Source organism: Amblyomma maculatum, chromosome 2 (assembly GCF_055883805.1).
Source record: "Amblyomma maculatum isolate TAMU_Amacu chromosome 2, ASM5588380v1, whole genome shotgun sequence".
Classification (NCBI taxonomy): Eukaryota; Metazoa; Arthropoda; class Arachnida; order Ixodida; family Ixodidae; genus Amblyomma; species Amblyomma maculatum.
In genome coordinates, this window is record NC_139345.1 from 41,126,110 (window position 1) to 41,144,433 (window position 18,324).

Sequence of the window (18,324 nt, forward strand, 5' to 3'; positions counted from 1 at the left end):
CCGTTGCTTATTGCACAGAGACTTTATTTAAAAGCCCAGCACACTGAGGGATCAGTAGTTGACAAGCAGTTCTATAGTATTTTCGTAACACACAAAGCCGTTGTGTATTGCACAGAGGCTTTATTTAAAAGCCCAGCACACTGAAATCGAAATGTTCTCGGGAAAGAACACAAGCTGTTCTACATGCCAAGTGAGCAAGTTTTCTCTCTCGTGGCGCACAATGCTTCTCACATCAGTAGTGCAGTGGAGACCACTTGCAACGTAACCTCTTATAGTGCTGGACTGATCATAATGCGGCTTTTGCTGGCCACTTCTCTGCCTTCCGTAGGACTCATGTAAAGTCATGCCGCTCATTTTGAGGTCGCTTGAAGCGAAACACCGGTTATAGTACGATTTTAAAATCCAGTCGGTGACAGCTAGAAGATTTCAATGCTTTGAACAAGCTGGAATATATTTAGCTTATTTATATCTACGCTTTTTACTGGATGTTTTTGGTCCCATATTTGACATATTTTAGTCCAAGGTGACTGTTGGCCAGATGTGACTTCTTTTTTAACCAATTTAATTGCCATTGGACAGCACGTTAGTTGAATGATTGCGTGGTAAGCTTTGCAGAGCTAAAAATTGCTTCTTTGGGTTGAGGCTAATAATCTGACTGATGTTGCAGTGCTGGTGGGCAACTTTGTACTACAGCGCTTCTCAGTGTGGCCATATTTCACTGAATGAAGTATTCTAGTTTAGTTGACAAAGAGCTTTTAGTATGCGTTAAAAAGCACCACAAAAGTGTTTACATGGTTCTATTCACAGCAGAATAGTAAGTGCTTCAGGAAATAAAAATGTTGTAAAAATGGATATGCTGCCCTGGTGGCATTGATGGTTTGAGTATCCAGCTCATATTTAGGTTCTGTCACACCAGCCTTGTATCATTGTGGAAACTGCTGAGTAGGTTGAGCCAATCGCTAGTGCGCTGCAGAAAGTAGCTGCAAACTTTGATTGTGATTATGGAGCGTACTTATGATCTCAGATTCCGGTGAAGCACTTTACTGACTCGCTCTGTCCGTGCAGAAAGACATGCTTCTGGTGAGAACAGTATAGGCTGGAATTTGTATGCCTTGGTGGAACACTTTCTGTTGGCGCTTCTGACTTGGAAAATTACAAGACAAGCACAGAACTGCACCAGTCCTGTGGCATTTCTCATTCATCTATCTCGTCCCCTTAGCGTAATTAAGCTTTCTTTACCAAGTTGCCGCCTTAACACACAATATTGTGCACATTTCATGGCTGGTTGAGAAGGAGCGAGTGTAGAACATTTCCCGGTCCTTTAAACACCATTTGGTGCTGCCTTTTCTCTCAAACCTTCTGCACAGCTCGTCAATGGCTTCTGTGCTCTTCAAGAAAAGGAGACAAGAGCCAAGCTGGTGGATCGAATCCGCCGCATTGTTGAACTTCAGAAGCGCCTTGAAAAGTGGCTGCAAGGTACGGGTTCTGTGTGCTTGGCTGGTGATTAATTTGCTCTTTGAATTCCTTTTTTTTTGGAAAATGCACTCGTGGATATTTTCATGGTAATATATTGCTTGATCATGTGTCGTGCACTTCAGAGCGTATTGTTCTCCTGCAAGCAAGCTGCAACCATTTACGGTATAAACTTATTGATAAGACCATGGTTGATACAAATTTCAATATTTTACAAATTTGTAAAATTCTCAGGCTGGTGCGAATCACATGCAATGGGCAGAATTTTGGATATTTCAAACACTCCTGTACCACTGTGGATTATACGAGCACATGAGTTGTGACAGTACCCCTGAGCACGAAGTGTTGCTTCCGCATTGCTGTTGCTATGGTTGCCAATACAGTGCAGTCCACTTACATCAATACCAGATATAACGATATATCGCTTATAATGATAAAATTCTTGGGATTTATCAGTTCTCCCATTGGCCAAATGTAAAAATAAACCAGATATAACGATCGATTATTGGCGGTACATCGGATGCAACGATAGCTTTATCACCACCCGATAGGTGTTTACCACGAAAATTTGTGTGAATGTTTAATAAAAATAAAATACCAAGAATAAAATGACGTAAAAACCTCAACAAATGTGGCGAAAACGAGTTGCTGTGGAGAAATCCGCAAGCACCATTGTGTGCGATTAGGAAATGAGCACTATCACCTTCGCAATAGCTGCCTGTTGCCGCGCGAAGGGTGTGGCCGTATCGTCATCGCCGATTGTGATCGCCTTGCTAAGCCTTTCTCACTACTTTGTGGGTGGACTTCTTTGCTCGGGATAGCAGATGTCCATAGGGCCTGCTATCACAGTTTTTCTGCGGCAACATAAACCAGGTTGAAACAAAGGGAGCACGCTTTCTGCTTTATTTGTGATGAACTGCAAACCTTATTAGAGAAGTACTTCAAATCTTGATTCACTGAAGCACACTGTTTGGTGAATGTCTTAACTCACCATGCTGAATGAGTGGTTCAGAGCTTCTTCCTTTAACCGATGACTTGTTGTAGTAAAGCTCAGCTAATTTTATTTTTAAATGCAAATGTGAAAGTGAAAGCTAAACATTTCGACAGATTCGCCTTTCTGGTTGGGTTGATAACTAAGTGAAACTTGAAGGTTCTCCAACCATCACTTGTTGTGTACTTAAAAGGTCTTCGCTCCTTCCTGGCCACTTCTCGCGGCACCGAGACTCATCATAGGTTTTAACCCCACCCCCCTTTCTTATTTCTTTCACACCCATCTCGTCCACTTCTTTCCCCCCTCTCCTCTTCCCCCCTCCTCGGCTCTCTGATAGTAGCTGCACCAAGCCCCACGTCATGCACCCTTGACGTCGAGTTTTTGTAAGATAAAAAAGAGATGGTTGGAGAATTTTCAAGTTTCACTAAATGCAAAAGTGGCACGTCCAGTTGAAAAGAAAAATGACTTGGAGAAATTGGTACAGACGTTTTATTGAACTGGTTCTAGTACTAGCACTAAAACTGTTCTGAATTAGTGTCGGGATGCGGGCGTTTTCAAATTTTGCCATGATATGTTTCTTTACCAACCTCTATACACCTCTACCAATTGTAGGAGTTCCAGGCTACATCCCACCATTGGCAGTGTTTGACATAGATGATGTGGACGTCAAGCCTCCTGTGGTTGCGAACCAAAATGCGAAGAAGAAGCGCAAAGCAAAAGGAGCTGCAAGGTGTTTTGTCATTTTATTTTTTTAATTGCTGTCAAATTGGGTACTGAATGAAGGCAAACAAAAATCTTTTTGTTATGCAGTTAATCCCGGATGTAACGAACTCAAAGGGAATTGTAAAATACTGTGATGTATTAATAATTCAATATATTGTAGTGAAGGAGACTACTCAATGGCAGCTCGGTTGGGCTAGTGGACAGTAAGGAGGAAGAGGATGAGAGTGCATGTCTTGGTTTGGCCACAGCGCGCTCTGCGCTCTTATTTCACCCCTACCATCAGACCCTGCAAATAAACTCCCTTCTTACAATTTAAAAAATGGCAAATACACAATAAGATTACTTGCATCCTAGAAGTAATAAGTATAGTGCACCATACCGGGGATGTGGCACGTTGTTCAGTATACTGAATGTTTCGGTTATGGGAATTCGATAAATGTGTTGTGCATAAAAGTTTTGAGGCGATTTTTTAACTGTTTGATATATGGAATAACTCAATATATCCGGATTGACAGATACTTGCTCTGTTGTTTCGCTACACCATTATTTCAGTTACTTAAGTGTATGATGGCTGTTTCTAGTAGATGAGTTGGGGCAGCTGGTATTGACGTCTGTGGAATTATGCTTGTCAATTTACTGAATGTTGCTTTATTGCGCAGGGGCAAAAAGCGAAAGATTTTATCTGATGATGAAGACTCTGCTGATGAGGCTGGACCCTCTGCAAAACCATCTTCTCCTCCAGATCCTGATGAAGATGTAAGCGGTGAAAAAAAAACGTGCATTGAAAATTGTGTCTGATCTGCTTCTTAGTTGAATGAATTGACTAGCTCAGCTGTTACAAACAGTAGCTTTGCCCGTAACATGTTGCTTCCTTATTCTAGTGCAAATATATATTTTTTTTGGAGAACGTGTTCAACATATTTGTATCGTACTTCCCCCACTTGTCTCTTTGTACTTGTGCTTGGCTCTTATCTCCCTTAATTATCATGCCCACCGATAAGCCCGTGCAAACAAGTATGAGAACTTTGAGAAATTTGTTTTATGTCACTGCACAAAGCTAAAAGCAGAGGATTTGTGCCTTGTGAATTCGCGTCTACTTATCTAGCCAGTTTTCATGCTGTTATCACCACCTTGTTGCACGGGCTGTAGCAATGAGGGACTCAAAGGACAAATTGAAGTTCGCCTTGATCAGTCTACTAACTCTTCATATAGGCTAGGGTGCTTTTCGTGCTAAAAACAGAACAGTTAAAAAAATTACGACCGATTTGCATAGTTAATCAAACGCGAAGTAGGTGCGTAGCACTTGCGTAGTACTTCAGCACGTCAAGCACGGCGAACCTGCACCGCAGTGCCTGACGCGAAGCAAACGTGCGACGCAGCCGCGTCGTCAGCTTTCCTTACACCATCTTCAGAAATGAACGAAAACAGACGCAATGTACCTCTTTACAATGCACTGCTATGCGGCCGAAAGGTCTTGGGTGGGATCATAGGGGGAGAGAAAGAGAGAAGAGAAAGGCAAACGCGCTTAAAGGCGAGCGCCAGTTAAGGCGCGGAGGTAAGCACGAATGGCTTCACGACGCGGCTAACGGCTCGGAGCCGATGTCCAGGGAGCACCGCGTGTGCACGTCTGCTGTCCGTGAAGGCTGAGGAGTGACTAATGCGAGGGGAGAAAGGCCGAAGTTGAGGACGCACGAGCGACACATGACTGCTCACTCCGGAGTAACACTCGCTTGTGAAACGCTGCCCAGTGGTGGCAGCCACGTCTGCAACTGACATGCAACTCTCTCACTGTCTTACTCTCTCATTGGGTGCATCTATGCGTCCGCTCTGCCCCCTCAGTGTTAAGTCGCGGGATGGGGGCGTCACCACTTTCCCTTCCTCCTTTTCAAGTTCACGGAGAGACGGATTGACAGACAGAGAGAGAGAGCGGCTACTGCTGCAGCTATGCGGCCGCTCCGCCTCCTCAATGCCGAGCTACGCGACGCGCGCTTCGCCACCTTTTCTTTCTCCACTTCAAATTCATGAAAAAAGAGAGAGTGAGCGGCTTCGGACAGACATCGGCGAAATCTGTGATTGCGGCTAGTAGTGCTACGCACTAAAAAAATAAGAATACACCAAAATCAGCTTTTAAAATTAGGTTGAAAGCGGTCAGCAAATTCATTGATATGGGGTACAGCTAGCTGGCTGTGGAGTACGTGTTGCACTTGACTGAAGGAGAAAATGGACAAAGTGTGCCATCAGGAGCATGATGAAATAGTGTACAGTTAGATTAACAAACACGTTAGCGTATCTTGAGGCTTTGCTGCACTACTTACACGCCTCCAAGGTCTGGCCTGCTGGTGCTGCACTATTCACTCTCACCACTTTGGGCAGTTACCAAATTAAGCAGTTTCTTCAATACATGCAGGGAAACTCATATTTGTGCACAGTTGTAAAAAATTAACTATCATGTTCTGGCTACTGGGACTATTGAGTGGAAGTTCCATTGCTGTTGTTACCATGCAGACCGCATGAAGCTTTACCCTTTTGCGCATGCGAGCACATTTAACCCAGATGACAGGGCAATCTGTCTTTTTGGAATTGCTGTCATCTACTTTGTGTTACATCCTTTTATTGGCCATAACATCTCCTTTGGCAGTACACTATAAATGCTTTACTAATAACTAACAAACAATTCTCGGGTCATGAAATGTGCAGGGCGAAGACAGTGACAACAATGAAGAAGAAGTGGTAGACAGTGAGCTGGAGGCCACTGCACTGGGAACATTGTCTGAGTCATGGCGGCCGTTTTTTCGTGAATTGGACTTCGACGTCTTTGGCATTCTCAGCGTGGGGCTTGTCTGCGGCAATGGCGAGGTGAGGAATGTCACTGGTGCATAGCACACATGGCGAAAAGTTTAGCAAGTTTGACGAAAGCAAACTGGTGACCCATAGTGAAGCTGAGGCACTGCTGCAAAAGCAGTAAAGAGTAAGGATGTACATTGGCCACGTAAATGTAGCAAAACTGACAACTATCAAGTCAATGGTTGGACTTTTACAGTTAACTTGTTTAACTGGCTTATAAATAAGATGGCCATTTGTGTCAGATTTATTGATTTTAATTTCTCTTTTTAATGTCCTTGGGCCTTTTTCTGTCCCATGCTGAAAAATTTGAATGAAATATGCAGTAGAAATTTAGAAACTTGTGCTTTGCTACATGTAGTTGTAGTTGTTAAAACTTGAGTGAACCGTGCTTTGACATTTCCCAGTATATTGCAGATTCCACAGCTTCTCAGTGGTGAAGTGTTTCTATAAGAGGACAGATAAGAGCTTCTGATGGATGCAGTGCAGCATTTTTTTAAATAAAAAACAAATGTAAACGATGCGATCAAAGAACAACAAATGTAGTGTTGTGATCAGGGGCTTGAATAATAAGGTATTCAGAAAATAACTCATTGCCTTGCTATGATCACGTTGAGTTGTGTTGGTATGCACGTGTGTCGTCTGCTACAGCCCCTAGAAATTGGCAGTGTGTTATGGAGCTTCCAGCATGCTTTTTGGGCAGAAGGCGCAAAGAAAGCTTGTATCTAAAGTGGCTTCATTATGTATCGCGGCCTTTATTATGCCTGTTAGTTCTAGTATGATCGTAACCAAGATCACCATTGCCGCACTGCCAAACCGATTTCTTTTTTAGTAGTGCAGCTGTATGAAGGTTTCAAGCACTTGAGACTGTTTTTGTGGAGCAAACATTAAGGTTAATTTTTTCTCAGCTTTCACTATTTCTGGAGTTGCTATCACTCACCTCTTTTTGTAATGAATGACAGTGCAATGTTTTTTCGTTGTTTTCTGTGTGAGTCCTGAGATTTTGAAGAGTGTAATAGAGCCATCAATTTTTCTGTCTGTAAGGGAAATAGCTGTTGAAATTTATTTCTGCTAGAAATGTCATGTAAATTAGCATGCTAAAGTTGGACTTTCATTTTCTAAGCACCAGGCATCTAAAAAGGGAGCTTTCTGTATATTGACTAGAACAGGGCTTTGTGAGCCAGCTGACATCTAAAGCTTGTGCATTTTGTCTTCAGTTATTTAGTAACCAAGGGGTGATGTAACGAGAATGTCGTCCATACTCAGGAAACATAAGGGCTAGCTTAAAAGTCACAGTTGATCTGAAGACTGCTGAAAAATTACATCACTGTATAAAATTTAGTAATATTCTACGCTCAAATAATAAAAAGTTTTATTTATTTATTTGTACCTCGAAGGCCCACAAAGGGCATTTCATGAGGGGTGAATTGACAGCAGGTGAATATTATTGCTTTATTGAATGATTTGAAGCGCGTACAGCCTTTGTCTTTAAATGGGTCCTGGACTTAGGGCTCCACCCTAAATAAGCAGAGCTTCACTAGAACCAATAAATGTCGCATCTTTATGTTCCTTCAAGATAATGCCTTGTAACTATAATGTAGCACTGCAGTGTTTAAACTAGTTTTCCTATATAGGATTCCATTATTATCTTGTTTTGATTGTAATTTGCTTTCTACAAGTGGGTAGCCAATTTTTGATTAAGGATAGCATGGCACAAGATATGTTCCTGCTATTGAACATACCAACAAATGGCAATGTGCTCATTTGCATATTTGTATTTTTGTATTTTGCAATGCAGAAGCAGTTTCTTTTCTTTTCTTTTTTCTTTTTTGAAAATGTCTAAATGAGACAAAACCTGTGGCAATGTGCTATTGTTAATGCACTGCCAACCATAGTTAGTATGTCAAATGCCTTAATATAAGTTGTTTGTTTTTTAGGTTGAACTCGAAAGCTTTCGTGAGACAGAGGGTGTTCTACAAGTTTCTAGATAACCTGATGCTTGGACATTGCTCTTGGGGGAATATGGGAATATGGTACCCTGTTTTCATCTCCTGATTCCTTAGCTATGCTGGTATACCATCACAGATGTGAAGAAAAGATTGTATAACTTCACTGAAATTTTGACTTGTCAGACTATTTAGTTGACTAGGAAACTGGATTTTTACTTTTCGAAAGCAGCAGTGCATGTTTTGCGATCACTTGTTACTGATGCATGCTGTACACAGGCATCACTGTGTAAGGCTTATTGCAGTGTTAATTGTTACATGGCATACTTTGGCTGGAAGGCACATATTGAGATCTCCAAAGCTGTATTTGTTTGCCAGTTTATTTATTGTGACCCTTGAGAATAGTTAGTTTGTGTATTGACTGCATCCAAGTCTTTCTGTTCTGCTTGCAGGCATCCTCTTCAAAGCTCACAACGTCTGAACTTTTGTTTGTACTCAGTGAGCTTACTGCCAAGCTGGACTGGGCTCTTCCTTCGACTGTACCAAAGCGGGCATTTCCTTTCAAGGTATTTTTTCTTTGCTCTTGCATTTTGGATTGAGCAAGCAGTATACCTTCGCATGTTACCTTTTGAGCTTTTCACATAATGGGGTCAACTTCCTCAGACCCAGACTACCACATAGCTTGCATAGCTTTGCCATGCACGACTTAAACTTCAATTGAGTGGGAAAAAAACTAAGTCACAATACTGCCAGTGCTTTGTTTTATGTTCAGTTGCGTATGCAGAAATCTTCATTTCATCTTTTTTTGATGCACACACAGTTTGTGATAATATATGAAAATGAAATGCGTGTGACTTGGTTTACATTTGTGACGAAAATGATTGGGGATACCATGTATTTTTTTTTCTTGCAGCATCACAGGAAGTTGCAGGAATAGCAAAAAGAAGCTTAATTTGGTTCTTTTGGAAAACTCCTATTGTTGAGTATTAAAGCTAAAACTTATTATTAATGCTTCGTGAGATTTCAGTAAACCAGTAGTACTGTTGCCATATAGCATTCTAGAAATGATGTTTTTATGTTGTTATTCTGACCATACACCTAACCTAACCTAGCCTGGCCTGGCTTGGCCTGGCCTGGCCTGGCCTAAATTTCTACTGCATGCACATTTTGTTGCTGCTGTAGTTATTGCCTGTATTAGCGTAGCAGTCATATGACCACCTGAACTGCTCAGGCCACTGCTGACAATAAGGTTTTCCTCTTTCATAGATAAGCCTGGCATGACTCACGGTTGGTAGTGTAGGGAATGCAAATGGAAGTGGCAACATTCTCGCAAGCACATTGAGAGTATCGCTTACGTCAGTGTCACCATCAGCCAGCATGGGACTATGAGCAGCCTCACAGAGTCACCATGCATGCCACTTCTGCTTCATATGCTTTACTGACACAATATCTGTGGTGCTATGGCATAGGGAATCGTAATAAAAATAAAGCATGGGTGTTTGAGTAGGGGCACTGCAGTGCACCACAACATGCACACTGTGGTTTTCAGTAATGTTTGAGTATGTTTCTTTCCCAAAAACTTCAGCTTTAATTAAGCATCATGAATATTGCTAGTCAGCAGCCATCCTAGTCAGCAGCCATCTGGTATTGTGTGTTCCATTGATGGTGTCTTTGCATTGGTCATGTATGTTTCAAGTAATGAGCCAAGTTTCCCTAACTGAAATTTTGATTGAGTGTGGTTTCTTTTCTCTTTTCTTTGTCAGGCCAAAGTGTCACGGGACGTTGGTTTTTCCAACTTGGCACTCAGCTCCAAATCAGATGTGGTCAAATTCATGGTCAGTGTAGTGCCTCACCTCTGCTCACTGCTTGAAGAGACTAGCGGGTACTTCCAGGTAACCAGCTCCTTCTTGTGTTTCTTTGAAAGCCTTAATCTCAAGTATGGAGCTTTGCACAATGGTAGCATGTACATGGTTGGCCACTATATGTGTTAGATCATCATCAGCAGCAGCAGCAGCAGCCTGACTACACCTATTGCAGGGCAAAGAGTCCTCCCATATCCTTCGATTCACGTGGTCCTTTGCTATCTGCATCTGCTTAGATACTGCAGACTAATGAGCAGGTGTAAGAGGTGCAAGGAGAAGCTGTCATGGTGCTTGTGTTTTTTGCACATGTACAGCAATGGGGACATCACTCATGTGGTGGCCTGTGGTGCTGGATTTATCACGTACTCTTTAATGGCCAACCGCAATGCAATTTCACTTTGGCTACAATGCTTGTTAATGGGATCGGTGAGTCCTAAATCTAATCATAACGAGGTTTTATGCTTAGGAAAGTACTGTATAAACTGTATATAGGTCTAGCGAGAATATAAGTTGACCCCCTTACCTTGAAGTGAAAAAAGAGAGAAAAAATATAAGCAAGTAAACATTACTGAAGTGCATATATTAACAATACCGCATCTATCCCTGCATCAAAGGAGCTACAAGGTTACTCTGAATTTTCAACAGCCTCATTGGAAGGCAACTCTTTGTTTCTCACCGTCTCTCACAGTGTGTCATATAGTTCCATCAAGCGCATTGCTTATGCAGATTTTCTTGAAACGTTGCACACGAACAGCTGATCTTGTCCGCATCAATACCATAAGCTCATTTCTGAAAAGGCAAACTGTTGCTGAGCTAGTGGCCATGTTGCTGTTTGCTTCTGTGAATTCCAACTTTTTTCTGGAAAGTGCTGTAAACTGCCTCCACATGTCACTGTTCATTGCTAATGCGAAATTATAGGTCTAATGAAAGAGCGCGAGCAAAAACAAATACGTCAGGGACTGAAAAAAAAACAACTGCAAGATGCTGATATTGCTTTGGCTCTCTGTTCATATGCGGGCACGCCACATGTTGCCAGACTGTGCCTCGCATTCTGCTAAAAACCGCTATATAAGATGAAGGGTGACTTTAGCTTGTTTTTTAAAACATCACAACTTATATTCCAGTTTATACCATAGTTCTGTTGTTACAAGCTGTGTAACAGACGACGCATGCACCTGGTGGTGGGTAGCAGAGTTGGGCAGCTTACTAGATATGATTTAGGAATGGGCACTCGAGAACTGGCCTCAGACCAAGCCCATTGTGAATGCACTAAGGAAGATGTTTAGTAAAAAGCTGGAGGCTGAGATGTGGCTTGGAGGTCCTAGGTTTGCTAAAGTGGTGAAGCTCTTATAATTTCTTTTGCAATTATCATGCCAAAATGCTGTGTAGCTATCAGGGTACAAATGTGCATGAAATTAAGAACTCGCACATTGCATGTATTTCAGAAGCACTTCATGGCAGAAAAAAAAAACAGCTTGTTATGCTGTAAAAATTTGTTAGTGCTGTAAATTCGTGGGGTTAACATTCGTGTTCCTCACAATCGGCGAATTTTAACACATGTTCACTCGCTGAGGTTTTTCCAAGCAATAGCAAGCCTCCCAAGTGCCATAACTACAGTGTCTCGGGGCATAATTGTGCACCTTTCTACTTCATTTACGGTTCTTAGTAATAGCTGCCCTTTTTTTCCACATTCGGTTAGAAACAAAATGACAGTTTTGAAACACTCTTCACTTAGGAATGTAATTTTTAAACGAAAAATTTTGTTGCATTTGGCCGTTGAATGCTTGATCGCCTTAAATGTCTCAGCCCTTTATTTTCATTTAAAGTTACTTTTGATAGGAAGATTTTGTTTGGTCACCCTTTTTCTGGCTGCATGCAAAAAGGGTAACTGCTTTGAGCACCTTGCTTATTTCTCGCTTTTTTCTTTACTACCAGGACATCATATCTCAGAATGACGGAGTGGTTGATGCGGCATCCATGTTCACAAATGCAGCCAAGGAGACAGCGTCTTGCATGACACTGTTGCTGAATTGCTTGAATTCATTCTTTTCATGGCAAGTGACATAATAATTGACATTATACAGTCGAACTTTGATGTATCAAACATGGATTTTACGAATTATTGGCAACTTTGAACTTGTGCTAATATCTTTAACAAATGCATGAATTTTTCTCATTATAAAGTTAACGTGATAGGCCATAAAACAGGTACATTGAATCACCGGTGCCAAGCACTTACTGCTCGAATGGAAAGTGGCAGGGGGGTGTGGTATAACTAGGGGGTGTGGTATATGCACTCAACAAGACTGAATACCGTATTTTCTCACTTAATGAACCCATTTTTTTTTTCGAGAAAAATTTACGTCAGTTTGAGGGAGAATTCATTATGTGAGAAAAAGTTCATATTTTTTTTTTTTAATTTTAAAAAGTTTTCTTTTTTGCATGAGTTGTCCATCATTCCATCCATGAATCATTAATGAGAGCACATGGTCGACCATGACCATGATGCTGACTTTTAGCATTATTTGCATCAGAAAGCATTTGTTACGGTCCCGCGTTTCGGTGATTTTCTGGTAGTGCATGGTGCCCATTCGCGGCGTGATAAAGCAAACAGGAGCTAACCGCAAGAGCTAACGTCAAACATAAACGTGCTGGGATGTTATCGCTGCGCTACATTTTGGTGCACTGCCAAGAATTGCTCTGTGGGCTGTGACGACAGCGGCGGCGTATAACAGAGGGATGTGTTAACAACTAAGGCTTTTCTCTTTTTTTTTTCGAATTCTGAGCAACAAAAGCAGGGCGTGGGCTCATTGTGCGAGTGGGGTTATTACGAGAGTAAGTACAGAACACTATAATGGCATACATGTTCACGCCTTTCTCGCACCTGTCAGCAGTGCCCTAGAAGCAGCACCTTGCGTGGTAGTAGCACTGCTTCCGCAACTGCACTGAAAAGTCGCATTACAGTTGTGTAATTATGGCACCATATTTACGCAACTGTAACGTGTTTTTAATGCAGAGGCATTACCTGTATTTTTGGGCTTCGCAGAGGTGGCTGTGCAGCCTCTTTCGAGCAACCGCTTAAAAGAAAACTTGCCGCCACTGGGTTTCGAACCCATGCCAAGGCTTCTCTGGTCGCTGTGTTAGACAACTGTGCTATCTTGGTAGCCAGTTTCTTCACATGCTGAACTGCCAGTCTTCACGCTGCACTTTAGATGTCATTGTCTTGAGTGTCTTCATCTCCTGTGACAAAGTTGCACTGAGATCTTTATTGAGCTTCCTTCATATTAATATAAAATCCTAAAGTGCCCAATAAATACTTTGCTAAACATGGCAAGTCAAGACAAATCAAAACTTGGCAAAGCAAAACTTCGCTAAATGAGTGCTAAGTGATGCTTCTGCATGTATATTTGTACTGAGCCAATCGAAACCACAACCAGATTGTTTTCTTAGTTATAGCTTTGAGTACGCATCTTGCATTATGTTCTAAACAAAGTTGTAGCATTATGTTCTAAACAAAGGTGTAAATAATATGGGATTTTTTTTTTCTTTGTTATTTTAAGATAGTTGTGCCAAGCTTTACCATCCCATCGATGAGTAGCTATGGAAAGCCAACTTTTTGGCAGGCTTGGGATGCACTGTATAGAGGGAGAGAGGAGAAGGTGACTGCAAAGGTGGAAAAGTTAATGAAAGCTGTTGGGAAAGAGAAGGCATGAAAAAGTTGAATGGAGTTAGAAATAAATTAGAAATAAGTTAGAAATAGAAAGAAGGGTGAATGGGATACAGATATGGGGGGTACAAAACCTGAAGCAGTGGTAGAAGGTGGTGACTGGCATCCGCTGCGTGGGAGACTGCGTACGTTAATGCATCTGTGGCTTTGCTGCACTCAATGATATTGCATGCATTTCTATATTGCTGCCCCTTAAGTGATATGTACAGCTTTTGTCAAAAGTGTAGAGCCCAGGGGGCTCCTGAGCCGTCTAGTGGCGCTGATTTAGCATTAGTGGAGGTCATTCCCATTGGATAGGGTAAGACAAAAAAAATCTTAAAATCAAGATATTCGGAATGCTGGAAATTCATTACAAGCTGCACGAAGTGGCTCAGAAGCAGACCTCCCGGGCTCTACACTTTTGACAAAGACTGTACACATCTGTGGCCTCCATATTCGTGCATGCCATCTCCATTTTATTGGAGCCCTCTGCTGTAGGTGGCTTGAACATCCAAAATCACGTTACAAACTTTTTTCTTTTCTCTTTTTTTTTGTGTAGTGTCTTGAACACTCTTTTTGTGTTAATAACCATGAGCGCATATGCATACACATGTTGGTATGGCATGTATATATATTAAAACAAACTTTTATTTTTGTGTAGTGTATGCAGTATGCAGTGCAGTAAACAACAGTCAATTTGCATATATTTATGAATTTAAATTAAGTTAGTCCACGCTTTTGGTGTTAAGGCCACTCTTTTTGAATGCTTAAAACATAAGCTTTGCTAATTAGTACTTATTAGCGAGCTATTATTTTTTATGTTGGGAGCCCTAGGCAGTTAAAGGACATAATAAAAATTTCTAGCATGTTCTGCTTTAGAGGCATTTATCTCATAGGTGTATTTCCTTTATTGTATAGCTTATAAGTGGTCTTTATTTCTTTGTGGTTATTCAGACTGCTAGATGTTTTTCTATGATTGGTTGCAGGAATGGGTTTGAGACAAGCGAGCATCGAGACCAGCTGTGTGAAGCATTTCGTTTCATATCCAACCGTATTGGAACAACACAACTGACTCAGGCCTACGTCATGGCTCTGGGAAAGTGAGTGCTACATTTAAAGTACCCTCATTTTGCTTTCCTCGGCCCTCTCTTGCATTGTGTATAATGTGCACGAGAAAAACATTTTCAGTGTTATTAATCGATTATTTGTGCTGCTGAGTGCTCACTTGCTGCTTTATGTGAACGGCTAATGGGACAGTCCTGTCCTGGCTGTCAGACAGGCTGGCATCTGTTTTGGGCACCCAGCTGGAGCTGCTTGACTGCTGTGCAGAAGCTGCGTCTTAGATGCATGAGTTTATTATTCATAGTGCTAGTTGCATCACACTGTTACTTCATCGGCCGTGCTGAAGAAGCAGATGGGGTGGGGAGTGTTCATAGCTCTCCATTGAGGAATATCAGTGAGGTAGCTGCTGTCCGATGTACAGGGCTTCCTTGCCTGTTGCAGTACCTGCGGCATTAGTCTAGTTCCTCTGCTTCCACATTGCGGTTGGTGTCGTCCTACTGCATGCTTCATTCTGGAGCAAAACAGCACACAACTGTACATACTATATGTATCAAGCTGCTGACTCAAGGGCACAGCCACTATGACCTTGAGTACCACGGTCTGGCTAAGGCCAATTTGGGCGACCGAATTTGATCTAGACTTCTATTTTTGGCCACATTGCGGATTGCACTTCACTTCAATCATGGATCTGCCCAGTCTTTCATGGGCTGCTGTGCTTATTTTTGTTTTGTGGCCCTGGTACACATGTGGGGTAATCATTGGGTTCATCATTTCATGAACCTGCTAATGCTGATCACATATAGTCTGAGGGTCAGTGACAGAAAAACATACCTTTTTTTTTACATTCAATTCCAAAGGACACATTTATGCCCTTGTTAAACAGGATGCCTTAATAGCTCTTAAAGCACAAGCAGCTGTTGCTAATTGCAATTGTGTGTGTCTGTCCAACAGGCTCAACTGTGGTTTGCTTGTTAAGCATGGTTATCACAACCTCTGCGACCATAAATGAAGTTTTATTTTGCGGGTGGCCTTAACTGCAACTCGATCTTGATAAGCTTAACTGCTGCGTTTTTATGGAGGCGAAACAATGTGGGGTCCGTGTGCTGTGCGATGCCAGATGTTAAAGATTACATCACCCCTTTCTCTCTTTCAGCTTTAACTCCCACTTTCCTCCTATCCCTTATGGCGTGGTTCAGGTGTCCACAGAACAAGTGTGGCAGATACTGCTGCTTTCCTTTCCTATGAACCAATTAATTAATAACAATTGCCCTGCTCATGTAGGTAGCATACTGCATATAGGTAAGGTACTAATGCCACATACATGCTATAACTGCCTATGTTATGCGCTTTTTTTCCTTCTCGCTGAACTTGCATTTTGTGCTCCCTTCTAGGCGAGCCTTCTCATACTTTGCCAAGTTTGCTGACTCTGTGATGGACCCAGCGGGAGCCACCGCCCTCTTACGGCTGCTGGGTACTGTCGCTGACCGAGCACAGATGTACTCTCTGGAGCAGCGGGGCATTCGTGGTGTGGCCGAGGGCTTCCTTCGACGTAACTGGCTGTGTCGGGTTGGAACATCAAATGTCCCTCAAAAGCCACAGGGAAGCCATTTCAACGAGTGCCTGCAGGTCATGCTTAGGTGGGCGGATAAGACTCTAGCATGTCAGACATTTATCATGTTTAAAGACAGAGCCCTTTGTCATGTTAGCAGCGTGGCTGTGCTTATGGATGCTAATGAGTAACGGCTCCTTTATCCACATTTGGTGTGCCTTCTAAGCACACTGGACTAAGCCCATTCTTACTTCAAATTATTTAGCTTAGCTTAGCTTGCCTCATTAGCCTAGTTGATAGAGTGACTACTGGCGAGGGGAGGCTTTCTCAGGTTCAGTTCCAAGACTAAGACCAACTTTTAAATTTTGAAGTTTTTATGAGGCTGTTTATTTCTTTTGCAAGGAAACAACGGCCAACTAATAGACACTACACAGTCAAGCCGACATGTACACAAGTCTGACAAACAACTGAGCTTTATTTGAGCAAAAGCAGGCACATATATAGTGAAATGAGGGAAAGGGTAACAAGGAGAAGGTGTGCTGTGTAATGGCGGGCGGTCAGAAAAGGAGTCATGTCACAGGGGGGTAAAATCTCATCCAGACCATGTAGCGTCACTGGGAAACATGTTTAAAAAATAAAAAATAAAAATAAAATTTGTATTTAGGGGTGTACTAGAAGCATAGACTAGCCTGGAGGCTGCTGAATGCTCCCTGTCGCAATGCAGCAAAAGCTTGTTAATTCAACCCTCGAAAATTAAGATAATTTGAACTGCTCGTAGATTTTCACCAGACGCCCATGTAAGTCGATGACAGTGGAAGCTTGTCCATTTGGGCTGCTTGGGGCTGGTGACAGTTACTTCGGATAGGCGCCTGCAGTGGTGCTCTGTTGAAATGTGACCTAATCGACAAGTGATCGTTTAATATTTGTCCTTAGGCTTGAACTGTATATTAAAGCATATCCTACAACTTCTGACATGTGTGCAGTTGCAGACATGTAGACAGTTACATCATTTGCTGCTGTCACGATGAAAAAAACTTTGGTACACCTAAGCTCGAGAAACGTGCCACAGACCGGATTTACTTGTCCCTGGCTTGGCACACAGCACAACCCAAAGTACACTTTTATCTCACATTCCATGTCACAAGTTATTTTATTCGTACCTGATATTTTTATACCAAAAAGTATTTTAAGCACTCAGTGTGTTGCAGGATGTTTGTTACCATACTCGTCTAGGTACAAGAAACGAAACAGCTTGTTACTGTTTGATGGGGCTAATTGTTCAGTTTTTTAGTACAGTGCTCCAAATTTTTGTGCCACTGTTTTAACCGGGCCTGCAGAACATGCCTAGGGTGGAGTTCAGTGGTGAAACAGCATGCTCGACGAGCGCCAGTGTACCTTTGAATCCCAGGAGTGCTGCGGCAAATGTGTGCCAAGGAGTGGAAATTTTCACTGTGCATGCACGATCCCCGGCCTCGACATAGGGACTTCTAGAGACTAGCTGAAGATATAAAAAAAAATGGTGCCTGATGTACAATGTGTGCTCTCTCTCTCTGCTGTCCCTGTTGTAACAACACATCGCTTTGCATGTGTTCTCTCTTCATAAATATAAATTAAAATCCTTCTATCTTCATTTTGGGAAGAAGCTTGAAAACGTTTATTTCACGCCAAAGCCTGGAACCTGCTTCTCGTGGCACAATATGATATATCAGCGCCTAATTTCATCATATTCATATGTTTTGAGCGTAAAGTAAATATGGCATAGATTGACAGTGACAGTGAAAACATGGATGACAGTGAAAAATGAATGAAATACGGTGCTCCAAGCACATGGCATATGCATTTAATGGCGCGTATGCAGGATGTTGAGAGCAGTTTCGCTAAATGTTTATGGACATGCACCAAAGTGTTGAGGCTTTATGAAGCTCAGAATTTGTTAAAGTCGAAGCGCTCACCTTATTTATTTGTTCCAGTTACAGCTGTACAGTACTGGACAATAGTTTGTGGGGTGTAGATGCGTGGTAAGAAATGCATTTCTTTGCAGTCTGGCAAAGTAGGTCAGTGATATGCATACATGTTTGCTTCATTCCCTGGATCAAATACTAGCTCAGTAGCTACCCAGGTTATACATAAATAACATTTCTTCTGCAAATTCGCAACCTGCAAAGGTTTAT

The 18,324-nt window shown here is 42.0% G+C and overlaps 1 protein-coding gene across 2 annotated transcripts in view; it reads left to right on the top strand.

The window, feature by feature from the left end:
- Fancd2 (Fanconi anemia complementation group D2) overlaps positions 1-18,324 on the top strand; it is a 67,813-nt gene that overhangs the window by 37,757 nt on the left and 11,732 nt on the right. For both annotated transcript variants that reach the window (XM_084593999.1, XM_084594000.1), the window contains exons 26-34: positions 1,368-1,476; positions 3,077-3,194; positions 3,847-3,943; positions 5,885-6,043; positions 8,427-8,540; positions 9,738-9,866; positions 11,772-11,890; positions 14,529-14,642; positions 15,996-16,241. In XM_084593999.1, the coding sequence (XP_084450125.1) occupies positions 1,368-1,476; positions 3,077-3,194; positions 3,847-3,943; positions 5,885-6,043; positions 8,427-8,540; positions 9,738-9,866; positions 11,772-11,890; positions 14,529-14,642; positions 15,996-16,241 (1,205 nt within the window). The remainder of the gene's footprint in view (positions 1-1,367; positions 1,477-3,076; positions 3,195-3,846; positions 3,944-5,884; positions 6,044-8,426; positions 8,541-9,737; positions 9,867-11,771; positions 11,891-14,528; positions 14,643-15,995; positions 16,242-18,324) is intronic.